The sequence below is a fragment of the Asterias amurensis genome, chromosome 3 (genome assembly GCF_032118995.1).
Source record: "Asterias amurensis chromosome 3, ASM3211899v1".
Taxonomy (NCBI): domain Eukaryota; kingdom Metazoa; phylum Echinodermata; class Asteroidea; order Forcipulatida; family Asteriidae; genus Asterias; species Asterias amurensis.
The window spans coordinates 21,859,155-21,874,904 of record NC_092650.1 but is presented as its reverse complement, the minus strand read 5'-3'; the positions used below and the strand labels follow the sequence as shown (position 1 = coordinate 21,874,904).

Here is a 15,750-nt window from a genome sequence, read left to right as displayed (position 1 = left end):
GACATGTTATTTTGGCTGGTAACCATGTATTCCTATAAGCATAAATGATTAGTGCTTAGCTACTTTTTGTGCTTCAGCAGCTCTATGAAATTGGGCCCAGGTCTTGAACCATACACACAATCTACGGAGCAGCTTTCACTGTTTGCCCTTAACTTTTGTTTTACTGGCTAGTCCACGTCTTTTTCACAAGTCAATGTTTTAAGATTTTCTTTCAAAATTTTCATTAGCATGGAACTTGTAATTAACTGATATGAAGTGTGTGTGGGTATTTTGCATGTGTGTGGAGAGGGGGGGGGGGAGATGGACACATGTTAGTCTTAGTCAAGGAAATAAACTGTACATTATTCCTTGCTAAACAACTGCAGTAACTTGAGGCATGTCCATGTACAAAATAACGTATTCTGATAAGAGTGGGCGCATTCTTGCAATCTCAAAAAGCCACAAATATTTTTCAGAGAAAATTGTTACACGATCTACCCACACAATATGTGTCCGCTCTGGGTAATGTTTTTTAAAAATCAATAAAGGCACCGGGCAGTAATTGTCAAAAAAAAAACCAGTTTTCTCACTTAGTGTATGTATGCCAACATATAAAATAACAAATCGGTGAAAAATTAAAAATCAAAATCAAATATTAGCATAAAACCTTTCTAGGTGACGAGTAATGGGGAGAGGTTGATGGTATAAAAAACATTGTGAGAAATGGCTCCCTCTGAAGTGCCATAGTTTTCGAGAAAGAAGTAATTTTCCAGGAATTTGATTTCAAGACCTCAGATTTAGTACTTGAGGTCTCGTAATCAACCATTTAAAGGCACACACCTTCGTGTGACAAGGGTGTTTTTTCTTTCATTATTATCTTGCAAGTTCGATGATCGATTGAGCTCAAATTTTCACAGGTTTGTTATTTTATGCATATGTTGAAATATACCAACTGTGAAGGCTAGTCTTTGACAATTACTAATAGTGTCCAGTGCCTTTAAATGTATTAGTTGGACAGACAGGTCTTCCATGAAAAAATTAAAGCGGGGCATGAAGTTGAACAATGATCTGCAGTAGATCAGATTGTCAGATCTATCAAGGTCAGAGGTGAATCACATGCTGTATTACTTACACAGTCATAAACAACAATAGTTATTAATACACTTTGTGTAACACAACAACTTGTTGATGTCTTCTGTGGTTTCATTTCAGCAGTGAATCACCGGTGATTACATCATACCCTCAGATAGTGAGTGATGTGAATAATTTTGTGGGTTTTTTACACTCACAAATCAGGAGGCCTACCATTAAATCCATTGGACACTTACGGAACAGAAAAAAAAGAAAAAAAAATCACAGACTTACAAATAACTTACAGGGTTTACAGAAGATAATGGTAACTTCTCTTGAAATATTATTCCATTAAAGGCTTTACTTTTTGAGAAAACAGTAAAACAATTATCAATTCTCGATACCGAGAATTAAGGATTTATTTTAACACATGTCATGCCACGGCGAAATTGGGGAAACAAGGGTGGATTTTCCCGTTATTTTCTCCCAACCCTGATGACCGATTGAGCCTAAATATTCACAGGTTTGTTATTATGCTGTCGAGAATTGATATTGTTTTAATGTTTTCTCAAAAAGTAAAGCATTTCATGGAATAATATTTCAAGAGAAGTCTTTCACCATTACCTTCTGTAAACCCTGTAAATTATTTGTAAATCTGTGAACTTTTCTGTACCAAAAGTGTATATGGCTTTAAATGTTACACTTTACTCTGGTAATTTCAAACAAAAAAACTTAATATTTGAGATTCAGATTCAGATACACATTTCAAAATGGAGGGGGGGGGGGGTGGGAAGACACCCCCTATCCCATTCCCGTGCCCACCCACAGTTACGTCACTTATAATAATAGTAATAATAAGAATAATAGGTGGATCCACCTAATTCATTGCCCATTTGGCAATACAGAAACTGTGACTACATGTACCTCTATTCCAATAAGCCTGGTTGGAAACCTAATCCAAGGGACTTTACCAGCAGACTTTTTCTGAAACCGTAACCAGCTCCCCCCTGAAAATAGATCGCACATGGGGAATGAGTCAACAGTTTCATTATTCCTGCAGTGACTGGTGGTAATTGTTACAACGCTGTAGTTAAAGGCACTGGACACCTTTGGTAATTGTCAAAGACCAGATCTCTCACTTGGTGTATCTCAATATATGCATAAAATAATAAACCTGTGAAATTTTGAGCTCAATTGAAGCAAGATAATAATAGAAGAAGAAAAAAAAACACCCTTGTCACACGAAGTTGTGTGCTTTCACATGCTTGATTTCAAGACATCAAAATCTTATTCTGAGGTCTCAAAATCAAATTCATGGAAAATTACTTCTTTTTGTCAAAACTGCGTTACTTCAGAGGAAGCATTCTCACAATTTGTTATACTATCAACAGCTCTCTGTTGCTTGTTACTAAGTAAGTTTTGATGCTGACAATTATTTTGAGTAATTACCAATAGTGTCCAGTGCCTTTAATAATGCAAGGGTATATAAATATGTTGCGCTGTTTCTGTCCCTGTAGATAACTATGCAGTGTTTCCTGTGGATTTCACAACCTAACCCGGACTTCAGGAAATAAGAGGACAAGGGAAGGGGTTGAAGTGGTGGCCTGCTTAAAGGGGAGGTGGTAGTAAATAATAACAGTACGTTTTTATATAGCGCTTTGCACACCCAAAAGGCGCCCCAAAGCACTTCCAACATTATTACCCCTGGTCACTGGGACACTGAATTTCATTCCTTAAACCATCTCATCTCCCTGGGAAGTAAACAGCCCATGTAACAAAATATGTGCTACTAAAGCTAAATCAATCACAACAACCATCTCTGCCCTCACAGGTACACATTTATCCCCATGTGGAGAAAAACAATTATAGTTAAGTGTCTTGCTCAGGTACTCGAACCAACACTCTGCCAATCAGAAACACCAAAACTGGCTGTTGCTCTTAACTCTGACACGCAACACCCCATCCAAGTAAATTGCGTATGGATTTATTTTCACAATTTTTTTATTTTTTTGGGGTGTATTATTTTAGCGCCGATCATTTTTTTTTAAACGCGGAATTAAGACTTGGGGAAAGTACGGAGTATACAGTCTTTAACACACATTGGTGTTTGGGTAAAACACAAATAATAATATTCTTTACCCCAGGTACCAGAGTACAAAGAAAGCAGAGTCCCCTTTCCCAATTATTTTTAACCGCATTTATGGCCCTTTAAGTCGTCTGTGAACCTTGATACATGGGAAAAAGTCTCAGAGAAAAAAAACATAACATGAGGAAATGGTAGGGAATGATAAAGGAACGTAATCAGCTTTTGGCATCAGACCAAAGATTAAGAAAACACTTTAGCAAACTTGGCTAAAGGGACACTTTGCCTGTGGATGGGTTGCTTTGGGCTATAAAAAGTGTTTGTTATGAAATTAATACAGTTGGAATTTTTATTTTAAAGTAGATTTTAATGATTCACACAATTTTTCCCAGTATGTTTTACCTTATACCTTCTGAACTACACGGTTAAAAATTGTGTGTAGTCAAAAACTTGGTTCTATGAAATGTTAGTCCGGGAATAAAAGAACAAACACACAATTTTGGGGGTTATTTGTGTGAATTTTTTTATAACCTACATAAAAAAACACCTTTTAGACCATATTTATTTCAAAACAGATGCACCCAATCAAAAGGCAACATGTCACTTTAAAGATGTCATTACAATGTGATACAAATATTGTGACCTTTGATTCATTTATGGATTTTAAACAAATACCACCAATGTCCTGATTTTTATGATAGAGTTAATATTTGGCAGAGCTTTGATGTTATCGGGGGGGGGGGGGGGGGTGATGTTTTTAAGTCCGAAATAAATTTGGGCTGTTTCCAATCATCCTGATAACTTTTCACATTTTGAAATGCTGTGATCTTTGTGGAATTTTTTTTATAAGATCCACCGAAGGGCAAACTTAAGTTATTCAAATGTATTCATTTATATTTCAAAAGTTCTCTTGAACTATGTTTTAATGCACATCACATAAAATATACTCTAATGCTCACAACACAATGTAAACCATTACAGTAAGCTATTACATGCCAGTTAACACATATGTACTTCATAAGGTTGCTTAGCTTTATCAGGGAATGATTTTATCCAGCACTTTTGCATAGCAAAACGTTTGGACTGAACATATTTTGTGCACACAGAATGGTAATATTGAGTAGCAAATGATGAATTATGAATAGCACCCAAAACATTTTGCATAGCATTTTGCTCAACTATACAAGGTAAATTGTTCACTGCACATCTTGCAGGAAAAAAATAGGGTGTGCTTTGACATGCCGATTGGTAGACTTGATTTCAAGTCTGAGATCGCGGTTGTTCCTCTGCATCGCAGCCACGAAAAACGCCCCGACATTATGAGCTATCACGCGCCCCACATGGTAGGCCAATGACGGAGGTTAACCTGCAAGAGGGCGCTGTTTCAGGCAATAATGTGTTGGATAATGGGTAGACTAAAAGCCACGATCACAAACTTGCATTCAAGTCTAGCCTATTGGGTGTGATAAAGCACTATATAGGAATTAACTCAGTATTATTCTTAAGTAAGGCTAGGTGTAAAGCCGAGATCATTGCAAACAAGTCTGAGATTTATGTGATGTAATTATTTCAATCAGCTGACTGAAAGTGTTTGTGAAGTTGTCCCCTGTGAAAATCTGTTTTCACTTTCACCGACTTCCAGTTTCTGTTGTAATATAACACTTGGCTTAAACTTTACATTGTTCAAGCTGTAGGTGTGTAATGATTGTGTGCCACTTGTTTCACTATCACCGATCTATGGGAGACCTTTAGACGGCCTTTTTTTCACAGTAGTGTGCATGCTCAGACCTACGCGTGCAATACTGAGCATGCGCGCACCCTCAGAGCTGCATGATAGGCCCTTTTTATCTGCTACCGCCAGCGTCTCAAAAGTCTCCAATTTAAGGGCACTATGCAGGATTGGGAAGGCCTCTCATACTTCATGGAGGCGATTGCCTCCATGCCCCCAATGGCCCAATTTCATGGCTCTGCTTACCGTCGAATTCTGCGCTTACGATCGCGGTCCCCGCTTACGTGCAAGCGCCACATTTCTGCGCTAACCTTGTAAGCGTAGAATGCCTAGTAACGTGGAGTACGCACGCACAAAAGCCCAAATTCGCCGCTAACCCGTGAAATACGCTTGCCGTAAGCACAGAATTCCCTGCTTCTGTAAGCGCCGATTCTGTGCTTACGGTAAGCAGAGCCATGAAATTTGGCCCTGGTCATTGCCTTGGTGCCTTTGAAATGCTCCAGTAAAAATTTATAATTTCCTCATGGGGTGCCCTTAAACCAAGGAGAAAATGCTTTGGTGCACTTGCCCTTTCAAACATGAAGCATAAAGGCCTGAACATCAATATTTAATTTTAGTCTGAAAGCTGACTCATTACATGTATTAAGTTCATACAAGAATAATTGTTTCCCCCTGTGAAATATTTCCCTCTAAGATAAAGTCATACTCGAGAATTTGTTAAATCTGTATAAACATGTTAAACTTTAAAAAATGCCACAGCTGATTCCAGTTGATCTAAGGATAATGTGTTTACATGCTGAAAATTGTGCATGTTTTTTTTTACTACTTTACCGACTCACACAACTTTATTATAAAGCAAAAATTGTCACAGTTGTTATTTTATGTATATGGTTGAGTACATAAATACTGTCTGTGACTATTTTGTCACTTTACCAATTCTGTATAATACCTTTAAAGGCAGTGGACACTATTGGTAATTACTCAAAATAACTATTAGCATAAAACCTTTCTTGGTGACGAGTAATGGGGAGAGGTTGATGGTATGAAACATTGTGATAAACAGCTCCCTCTGAAGTGACGTAGTTTTCGAGAAAGAAGTAATTTTCCACGAATTTGATTTCAAGACCTCAAGTTTAGAATTTGAGGTCTCGAAATCAAGCATCAGAAACACACAACTTCGTGTGACAAGGGTGATTTTTCTTTCATCATTATCTCGCAACTTAGACGACCGATTGAGCTCAAATTTTCACAGGTTTGTTATTTTATGCATATGTTGAGATACACAAACTGTGAAGACTAGTCTTTGACAAATACCAATAGTGTCCACTGTCTTTAAGTATAGCTCAAAGGCTGATGTAATTTTAACTTTGACTTTTGTTTTTAATTACATGAAAATCTGTTTTCAGAGAAAGTAGCATGCCTGTATGGGCAGAAAGTGTCAAAAGGTTTGACAAGAAACATATATTTCCTTAATCTCCAATGGTACTGTTTGTGCTACATCACAATAAATTTAATAGGAATTTGTAGGCACTGTAATGATTGTACATTACAAAACGCCTTCACAAGTATGACTTTCAAGGAATAGAATTTGTGTTCCTAATGTCTTCTCAAGAAAAATGTTTGTGTCATATGTTTCGAAATACATGTTCCTGTAGTGGTTCAATGAACTGTTTAGACCGGCAACATGTGCACAAGTATTAAAAGTATTTACTGAGCAATAGTATCTAGTAAACAAGTCCACTTATTATAGAATTTCTCCCTCAAATTCGGTTAATGAGCAGCCAATTTCATTTTCATGCGTTCGAATTAAAGCTGTTTTGCCTCTCCAGTTGTTACTGCGCTTCATAATCAGAATTCGGCCGTTCAATTTCGTTTTGAGTCCGAGTCAACTTCTTTTAGCACTCTGTTCAATTTAGCATATCGACACTCTTTTTCGTGACACACACGCCTCATGAAGCGTCTGCGAGTTTAAATGCTGCTTTGATGAATTGTTATATTGAATGATTATTTTGTTAAATCGAATGATGCAACATTACATTTGACTTGTCATAAAACAAAATCAAATTGATCGTAATAAGGGTATTTTACTGAATTTTTTTAATAAAACAGTCACTCAAATTATGATACTTGTCTACATCTAGATCTATGATTATTCTTGTCAAATCCTTTTCAGCAGTCTAGACAAGGTGAGAAGACAATGAAGAATTTTTCACTTTAAGAAGTGGGAGGAAAACCCAAGAGAATTGTTCTAGGGAAAACCCAGAAAGTCAAGTAGGGACTGAAAAACCCAATCCACATAGTGCCCCCGGCAGGATTCAAACCGGGTCCAGAGGTGGAAGGTGAGGCAAGACACCACTCTCTATTCTGACTTCCATTTTATGTCATATAAATCTACATTGTATAGCTTTGTTCATAATTTGTGCTAAGATTGAGGACGACAAAACACTGATTCAATGCATCTGTTTGGGACTCCATGCCATATGCATTTTTCCCCGTATCCTACAATTTTCTGTACTATCTTTACTATCTGTAGCCCCTTTACCAAGAGTGGCTTTTTTAGCCTTGTTTGGGGTCAACAAGGATTAACACATTTTTAAAGTTTGACAAAATACAGGTTGCCATTATTGTACCTTCCCTCTGGTCATCAACTTGAGAGCAAGTCTCTCTGGTCATTTTAGAGCCCAACTTCATCTGTTTCTGTTATTAACACCAGCTATGTTACGACCCTGGAGAGAAATAGAAAGAAAGACGATTGATATTCTGAATAGTGAGAGTAAAAGAACATCAGAACCACATTTCACAATAGTAGTTTTCTTTTAAATTTGCATAAAACTAGTTTTGTTTCTGTCCTTAAACAAACAGATAAATGAAGAAACAAATGTTTTACAATAGTAGAGTTTTATGGCTCATGTGAAACAGTTTGCAAAAAATGACTAATGTTTTTATCAAAACAACTAAAAAGAAACAATCAGATTACAGTAGTTTTATGGATGATGGAATACAAAAACTTGCATACATTTTTTTTCCCTTATCAAAAGAAACTAGACTAACAATGATATTATGACAGTCCAGTTCAGTGTAAAGCCCGGTTCGTACTTCCAGCGAATGCAATACAAATTTTGACGTCACAAATTTGCAACAAATAATTCAGTTAAGATGTGTTAAACTTCTGCGAAACATTCACTGCGAAAACAGCCCTGCGGCGTCAGAATTCACTACGCATTTGCTTTCGCAGGGAGTATGAACTGGGCTTACATGTATCACCATGGAAATAACTCTCTATATAAATTGTGGTGGTTGTGAAAAGAATGTTACGATCGGTATGCTCTGATTGTCTTCAGGAGAATTGATTTGTGAAAATATTATTTGAGACAATGCATAAGAATTAGTGAAGACTTGCACAAGGTTTGTTTAGCATAAATATACTGCGATGAACTTCAACGGTAACACAATACAATCTCAGGCCTCAAGGAGGCAACAAAGGCAATTGCCTCCATGCCCCCTTGGTCATCGCCTTGGTGCCCTTCAAAAGCTCAAGTAGAAGTTAACAATTTCCTCATAAATATGAATAATAATAAAGAACACTTAATAGAGGGCCAGTATCCGCCTAAAGAAGGCACTCTTGAGCAGAGAAAGACAAATTAGAACTGAGGATTGTATTGTGTGAGCATGCTTGTTTGAACAGGTGAGTTTTTAAGTTTGTCTTGAATGTTGTGATGGATGGAGATGATTTGACAGTCAGTGGGAGTCGGGCTGATGCTACAGAAAATGACCTATTGCCCCAAAGAGTGGAAGTTCTGGGCTGATGAAGCATCATGAGCTCATAGGGTACCCTTTACCAAGGATAAAATGCCTTGGTGCCCTTGCCCTTTCAAAAATGAAGCATACATGTACACAAGCCTGCAGTCAGTGACCTTCCTAGAATGGCAGTATTGAAAATGAAATCACAAAATTAGTTTCCGCAAATTGCAATCTCTGTAAAGTTTTTAACAATGTAAAACAACGCACGCTGAGTACATGTACATTAGCCTCACTACAATTGAGCAGCACATCGTATCGATACCTCTCGTAACTAGCACCTGGTAGGGATGTGCTGAAAAACAATTCTGATTGGCTAACCAAAAGTGACTGCTCTGCGCACACGCTTAGTAAAAAACTTTCAAGCACCTGTAGGGTGCTTACTTGTATACATACATACAAACTTGTATATGGCACTGTCCTTCCTCTATGGTTCATGAATGCACGTGTCAAAGTAAATGTCAAAAACATGTTTATATGAGAAGGAATTCTGTTGCAATTTTTATGGGATAATTAAAAAAAATTAAAAATTGTTGGCTAGTTGCCTGACTATTCTAACATAGCAGAGATTTGTATCAAAGGCTATAGACCGTAATGAATAACCCCTTTTTGCTATGAAAAGTCGCCATCTTGTAGGGCAAACCGTATGCGCATCTAAACGCGTACATCATCGAAGCATGCAGCACGCAACATTCCTGGTTTGGGTTTCACACGCACAGGCGCCATCTTGTAGGTCAGATATTTGAGCCGCGTGACGTCATGTTCAATACGGTCTATATGATATCAAAACAAACATAAACCGATTTACTGTTGAGTCGAACCCAATACACTATCTAGTTTAGGAACCCATGACTTACCACAGTGTAAGCTGCAGTCATTAATGATGAGAGGCTACCAACCGTTTGATCAATCTGTAATAGGGAGAGAGGCAAAACAGAATATAACTTTTCAAAGATAACTTAAGAGTACTACTTCGTCTGTTGTTATACATGTAATTCTTTCATTTTTCAAACATTTTATATTTATTTACTGAAAAGTGGTTAACGGCCACTAACAGGAGTCATTAAGTAAGAAATATTAAAAAAGAAATAAGAAAGCAATAAAAAAATATATATATAATAGCATACAAATTATATGTAATTATTTAAATCAAAAACAAATCAATAGTACACGTAAATAAGGTCACTAACTGCATTTGAGCATTCGTAATGATCAAAAGCTCATTACATGAAAAATGCGTAAACATCTGAAAAAAATAATAAAAATCAAGAAATGTATGTTTACTTAGACAATAATTGTTTCCTTTGGCCAAACGAATACTTTAAAGACCACTTTTAGCCTCGGATTTATTTACCAAGGGCTCCAATATGAACATAAAGCACTAGCCAACCGAGCGACAAAAAAGGGAGGAATTTTTTGGTGAAAATATCTCTGTTCCAGTGATTTTTTTTATTTTAAATCTTTAGACATAAACTATAGTTACAAAATGTACAGGGGCTGTCAAGGTTAAAACATAAGTATAAAAACTGTCATCAAAAGATGTGTAAAACCAGACCCCTGCCAACGATAAAAATATAATTATACAATATAAAAAGGTGATTGCACTGAAACATTTAAAAATCACACAAAATAAAACATTAAAACACAAGCAAAACCAGACTATTGAAAAAAAAACCCTGCACCCACAACAAAACACCGTAGCAATAAGAGGAAGGGACAACAATATAAAAATACGACAGGGCGTAAGGACAAAGATAGCAAACACCACCCACTGAGGCGCTACAGCTCCCGAGAAATGAGTAAAACAAGTCACATCACAATAAACAGGCAAAGACATAAAACAATACACACGAACACAAAAATTGCAAACTCGCAGGTAAAACACGTTTTTAAACATACATCTGATCGTAATTTGTACATCCTTGAGAAGTCGGCAAGTCGTCTGTCGATGAACATCCATGTTTCTTGGAAGTCCGTAGACTTGTCCTGTACAAGGGTAAGCTCAGCACTCTTGTATATGGCAAGCAGTGCAACTCGCTTTGTATACCAGTTAAACTAAAGGAGGAAGAAAATAAAACAGCTTGAATAATAATACTACAATGCAGCTCTTTTAAAGGCATGGACCCTATCTGTAATTATTCAAAATAATTATTAGCATAAAACCTTACTTGGTAACAAGTAATGGGGAAAAGTTGATAGTATAAAACATTGTGAAGTGATGTAGTTTTTGAGAAAGAAGTAATTTTCCACGAACTTGATTTCGAGACCTCAGATTTAGAATTTGAGGTTTCGAAATCAAGCATCTGAAAGCACACATTTTCTTGTGACAATGGTGTTTTTTCTTTCATTATTATCTCACAACTTCCATGACCAATTGAGCTCAAATTTTCACATGCATTTGTTGAGATACACCAAGCGAGAAAGCTGGTCTTTGACAATTACCAATAGTGTCAAGTGTCTATAATAATAATAATAGTTTTTTATATCACGCTATACACACCCGAAGGGCTTCTCAAAGCGCTTCCAACATTATAACCCCCTGGTCACTTGGCCATTTATTTAACCATCTCAGCTCCCTGGGGAGTATACAGAGTTATAGAGCACACATCCCAGTTGGTACATTGTAGATCAAGACGCTTTACACAACGTTATGATCTCTGTTCATCAGTGATTCTTAAGGCCGGTTTATAGTCGGTCGCGCGACAGTCGCGCGATGGAAATATTGCGCGCGATTCTAAGACTGAGGCCTAAAAACTGTGCCTTTTAAAGATTGCGCGTCAAGATTTCCATCGCGCGACCATCCCGCGACCGACTATAAACCGGCCTTTAGACCATTCTTCAAACTTGTTCAAATAGTGGAATTCAAAGACTTGAAGGTGTGTTGCGCTCTGTGCAAGTGGTCACTAGTAACATAAAGGGTGTCATGGCCGAGCAGATAAGAGCACAGAACTCAAGCTCTAGTGTTTCTGTTCAGCAGAGTGTGGGTTTCGAATCCCGGTCTTGACACTTGTATCTCTCAGCTAGACACTTAACTATAATTGCTTCTCTCAACCCAGGGGCAATGGGTACCTTTGAGGGCAGAGATTGTTCTTGTGGTTGATTTTAGCAGAGTAGTGCATATGTGTTGCACAGGCTGTATACTCCCCAGGGAGCTGAAATGGTTTAAAGGCAGTGGACACTATTGGTAATTGTCAAAGACTAGCCTTCACAGTTGGTGTATCTCAACATATGCATAAAACTTTAAAAACCTGTGAAAATTTGAGCTCAATCGGTCATCGAACTTGCGAGATAATAATGAAAGAAAAAAACACCCTTGTCACACGAAGTTGTGTGCGTTTAGATGGTTGATTTCGAGACCTCAAATTCTAATTCTGAGGTCTGGAAATCAAATTCGTGGAAAATTACTTCTTTCTCGAAAACTAGTTTACTTCAGAGGGAGCCGTTTCTCACAATGTTTCATACTATCAACCTCTCCCCACTACTCGTTACCAAGTAAGGTTTTATGCTAATAATTATTTTGAGTAATGACCAATAGTGTCCACTGCCTTTAAGGAATGATTTTAGGCCCAGTGACCAGAGGTAATAATGTTGGAAGCACTTCGAGATGCCCTCTGTGTGTGTAAAGCACTGTACAAAAACCGAGTATTCTTATTCTTATTGTAAGTTTTTCTGTCAAATGATAAGTAACACCATCTATACTCACATCTACTGATCGATCACCGGCATGATACCAGATATCGTCCATTAACTGCGACAGGTTACTAAAATGTTCCTTGGTGTTGGACGGGACAACCATAAGAGCCATGGCTTGGGGCCATTGCTCTATGAAGGGGATGATCATTCGCAGACGCGCCTCAAGGGCATCTCGGATCAAGGGAACTGCCCTCCTGCGTCTGTTGATAAGACAGGAAATTCAAATTCATTCATTCAAAAAGCGGGCTTAAGATGCTCCGTATTTAGTGACAGTTTTTCCAACAGAATTGGAGTCCACACAGAATTGGAAAACATTTGGAATAAACTATCAGGTGTACCGCAAACATTTAGTAGATGGAAATTGGCATCGGGATAAAGAAAAGTCGAGTTTGGCAAAGGTTGTGGGTCCGAGTCCCACTGAGTTATGTGCCTGTGATATTTTTTTCACAGAGCTTAAGAAAGTACCGAGTAAACAATGCTAACAAATATCGGTGGAATATGGGTAAAACCAAAAATTAATATTCTTCATCCCTATGCCAATTTCCATCTATTAAATTATACACAAACCTTTTCCCGCCTTGTTCTTGTTCCGCCGTCTCCTCCTGCACTTCTCTCGCCAGCTTCTCGGCCAGCTGGGCGTTACATTCTTTCACAAAGTGATGGACGAGATCCCCGCCACCCCTGGGGAACATTCCATGAGCCACGCCCGGGAGTCCCTCTGCCCTGGCCCCCTCCGATAGTGCATCGACCGACCACCCGAATGCAGGGACGAATTCTAAAGCCGAGTTTAGAACAAGTTGTCTGACTGCTGCGGTGTCTGATTCTTCCGACTGCTCCTCTTCTGATGAGAAGGGCTCGTCGGCTTCCTGAGAGGTGCTGTAGTTACTCTGCGTTTGGCTTTAAGGAAGGAATAGAAAATGATGTTGATGTGGAATCTAGTGATACCATTATTTGTGTTTGATCCTTTACACCGATAAGTGCTACGCTCTAATACCCAATACACTCCCCCCCCCCCTTTCACCTGAGTCCTGTTAAAGGAACATATTGCCTTGGATCGGTCGAGTTGGTCTTTGAAAGGCGTTTTGTGACCGTTTGTTATAAAATGCATATGGGTAGAAAGATAATGTAAAAGTAGAATACAATGATCTACACAAATATGCCTCGAAATTGCATGGTTTTCTTTTTACCTCGTCCAATAACACGGTCGGCCATTTATGGGAGTCAACATTTTGACTCCCATAAATGGCCGACCGTGGTAGTTTGCGATGTAAAAAGAAAACCGTGCAATTTTGAGTGATACTTGTGTGGATCATTATATTCTACTTTTAAAACATCTTTCCAACCATATCCGTATCATAACAAACGGTTTCAAACGCTTTTTATAGACCAAATCGTCCGATCCAAGGCAACGTGTTCCTTTAAAACAAATCCACAGGCATATCACTCGGGTGGGATTCCAAACCACAACCTTTGTCATTCTTCAGCAGTCTTCTTTTTTACCCCAACACCTATGTATGCTAAGCTATGTATGCTACTCAGTACAGGCATAATGAACCTTTCAGGAGAGATTCAACTCTCAACCTGTATCATTCTTGAGTAGACTTCTTACCACTAGAACACTGAGATTCCCAGTAACTTCAAGCAGTTTGAAATCTTATGTTTGAGCTTATCAGCAGGTAGGCCCTACTGCAATGATACATTTTCTAAAAGTATTTTCTAAGAAGAGCCATCCTTTGCTTCAGTTCTAGAATTCCATTTGATCACAGATCTCCTTCCAATTTACCAACCCATTTATGTATTTGTTACATTATACTATTTAACACAAAAAAAAAAAATAAAAAAAAATAAAAAAAATAAAGTACCAACAAAAAAACAAAAACAAAAAATTGTGTTCAAATTTCTCAGGAAGTAAAACTCACTTGAATGTTTGCTTCCCAGAGTTTGATGTTGAGCACTGTCTCAATAAATTCCCTGCGGCATAACGTCCTGGAGCCTGTGCACCTAGAGGGTAGATTAGTAAAATTGTGTACCATTTTTATATGCATGAATCAAAATGTGAACTAGTTTCTATACCCTACCAGCAGTGGCAGTGCCACCACTTTTTCATTGTTATGAAATAAAATAGACTCTATCTATCTAAGATATTTTTAGTGAACTACGTAATAATAATAATAATAACAACCCTATTTCTAGAGCGCCTAACACCTCCAAAAGAAAGTCTCTAAGCGCTCAAAGGAAACCAAAAGAATAATTAAGCATATGAAGAATTAAATAGATGAAGCACGTGCACGTAAAAAGTACACAAGCTTAATTCACATAAAACAGCCGTTGATTTGTATTCGCGCCCTCACGGGCCCACAGCCCGGCAGGCCGATGACGTCATGCTGATTGGCATATTCCAAGATGGCTGCGCCGGGTACCAATCGAGTAAATTAGAGTCGGAGAAAAGCAAAGTTATCGTTACAAATTTCTTTTTAAATTTTTATTTGTTTCACTTTTCAATACACACAAAGCAAGCTAAGAGTTAGGTGAACACATTCAGCCGGTTTATACTGCAGAGTGGCTCGTAGGGGAGGCGCCAGAATTTTTAAATTTGTTGTTATTTCTTAGCTGCATGAGGAAATGGTGTGGACGTGTGGCTAAGGATTCGGAAAAGTTTTTGTATTGCGACACCACTTTCTCCCTCGATATGATTATGAAATAATAAAATAGTATCTAATTTACCTCAATGAGATATACCTTTTGGGTCCCCTTTTGGCGCCATACGGAAAGTTATCCAAGGATTCAGCTAGCCTTGGCCACACAAGTGGGGCTAGGACTGGACTGGAGTGGAGTGGACATGGGATGGTCACACTGTCACTGTGAGTGTGACTGTGTGTGTGTATGGAGGTGGATGGACAGCGTATGCTAGTTTATTTGGATCGATTTAAATTCACGTACAACTTGTACGATTTATCAAATTACAAATAAACAATGAAAGAAAATCTGGATCCGAAAACTTCCCTCACACAAATATTTACCTTTCATTAGAATTTGAGCTCTCTGTTTAGGTGAAAACAGCGATCGGATCGGTAACCTTGTTGCATAACGAAGTTCTCTGTAAGCTGCCATCTTGCTTTATTGATACCGCCCTCTACGACGAAAGGAGGGCGGGCCCAAGGGGGCGGGGCGATTCCCCAACCTTGTTGATAAACAAACCGAGCATGTTTTTATACCCGGCCGAAAAATACCTTCCAGATTGGTTGCTTTGTTTCAAACAAATTCATCACTTCTACTTTGTTTGAATTAAAAGTATTGTTGGGCCTACCTGTTTTTTTTTTTAATGTGCATTTATTGCTTTCATTTTCAATAGGTTTCCATCTTTGGGCAAAAAACTTGGGCTGTGAGATGTTACGAT

At 38.1% G+C, this 15,750-nt stretch overlaps 1 protein-coding gene across 2 annotated transcripts; it reads right to left on the bottom strand.

Annotated features, from left to right (window-relative positions):
* Positions 1 to 1,867: 1,867 nt before the first annotated feature.
* Positions 1,868 to 15,464, bottom strand: LOC139934387 (ubiquinone biosynthesis protein COQ9-B, mitochondrial-like). 2 transcript variants are annotated; one of them, XR_011785706.1, is made up of 8 exons: positions 15,374 to 15,464; positions 14,273 to 14,354; positions 12,921 to 13,250; positions 12,364 to 12,553; positions 10,560 to 10,715; positions 9,518 to 9,571; positions 7,493 to 7,588; positions 1,868 to 2,057 (listed from the first exon to the last, which is right to left on the bottom strand). XR_011785706.1 is itself a non-coding variant. In XM_071928601.1 (7 exons), the coding sequence occupies exons 1-7, from the start codon at positions 15,462 to 15,464 to the stop codon at positions 7,550 to 7,552; spliced, it is 942 nt and encodes a 313-aa protein (XP_071784702.1). In that variant the 3' UTR covers positions 3,953 to 7,549. The 2 variants fall into 2 exon arrangements, 1 of the variants encoding a protein (XP_071784702.1); XM_071928601.1 differs by lacking the exon at positions 1,868 to 2,057 and having other exon boundaries at positions 3,953 to 7,588.
* Positions 15,465 to 15,750: the final 286 nt, after the last annotated feature.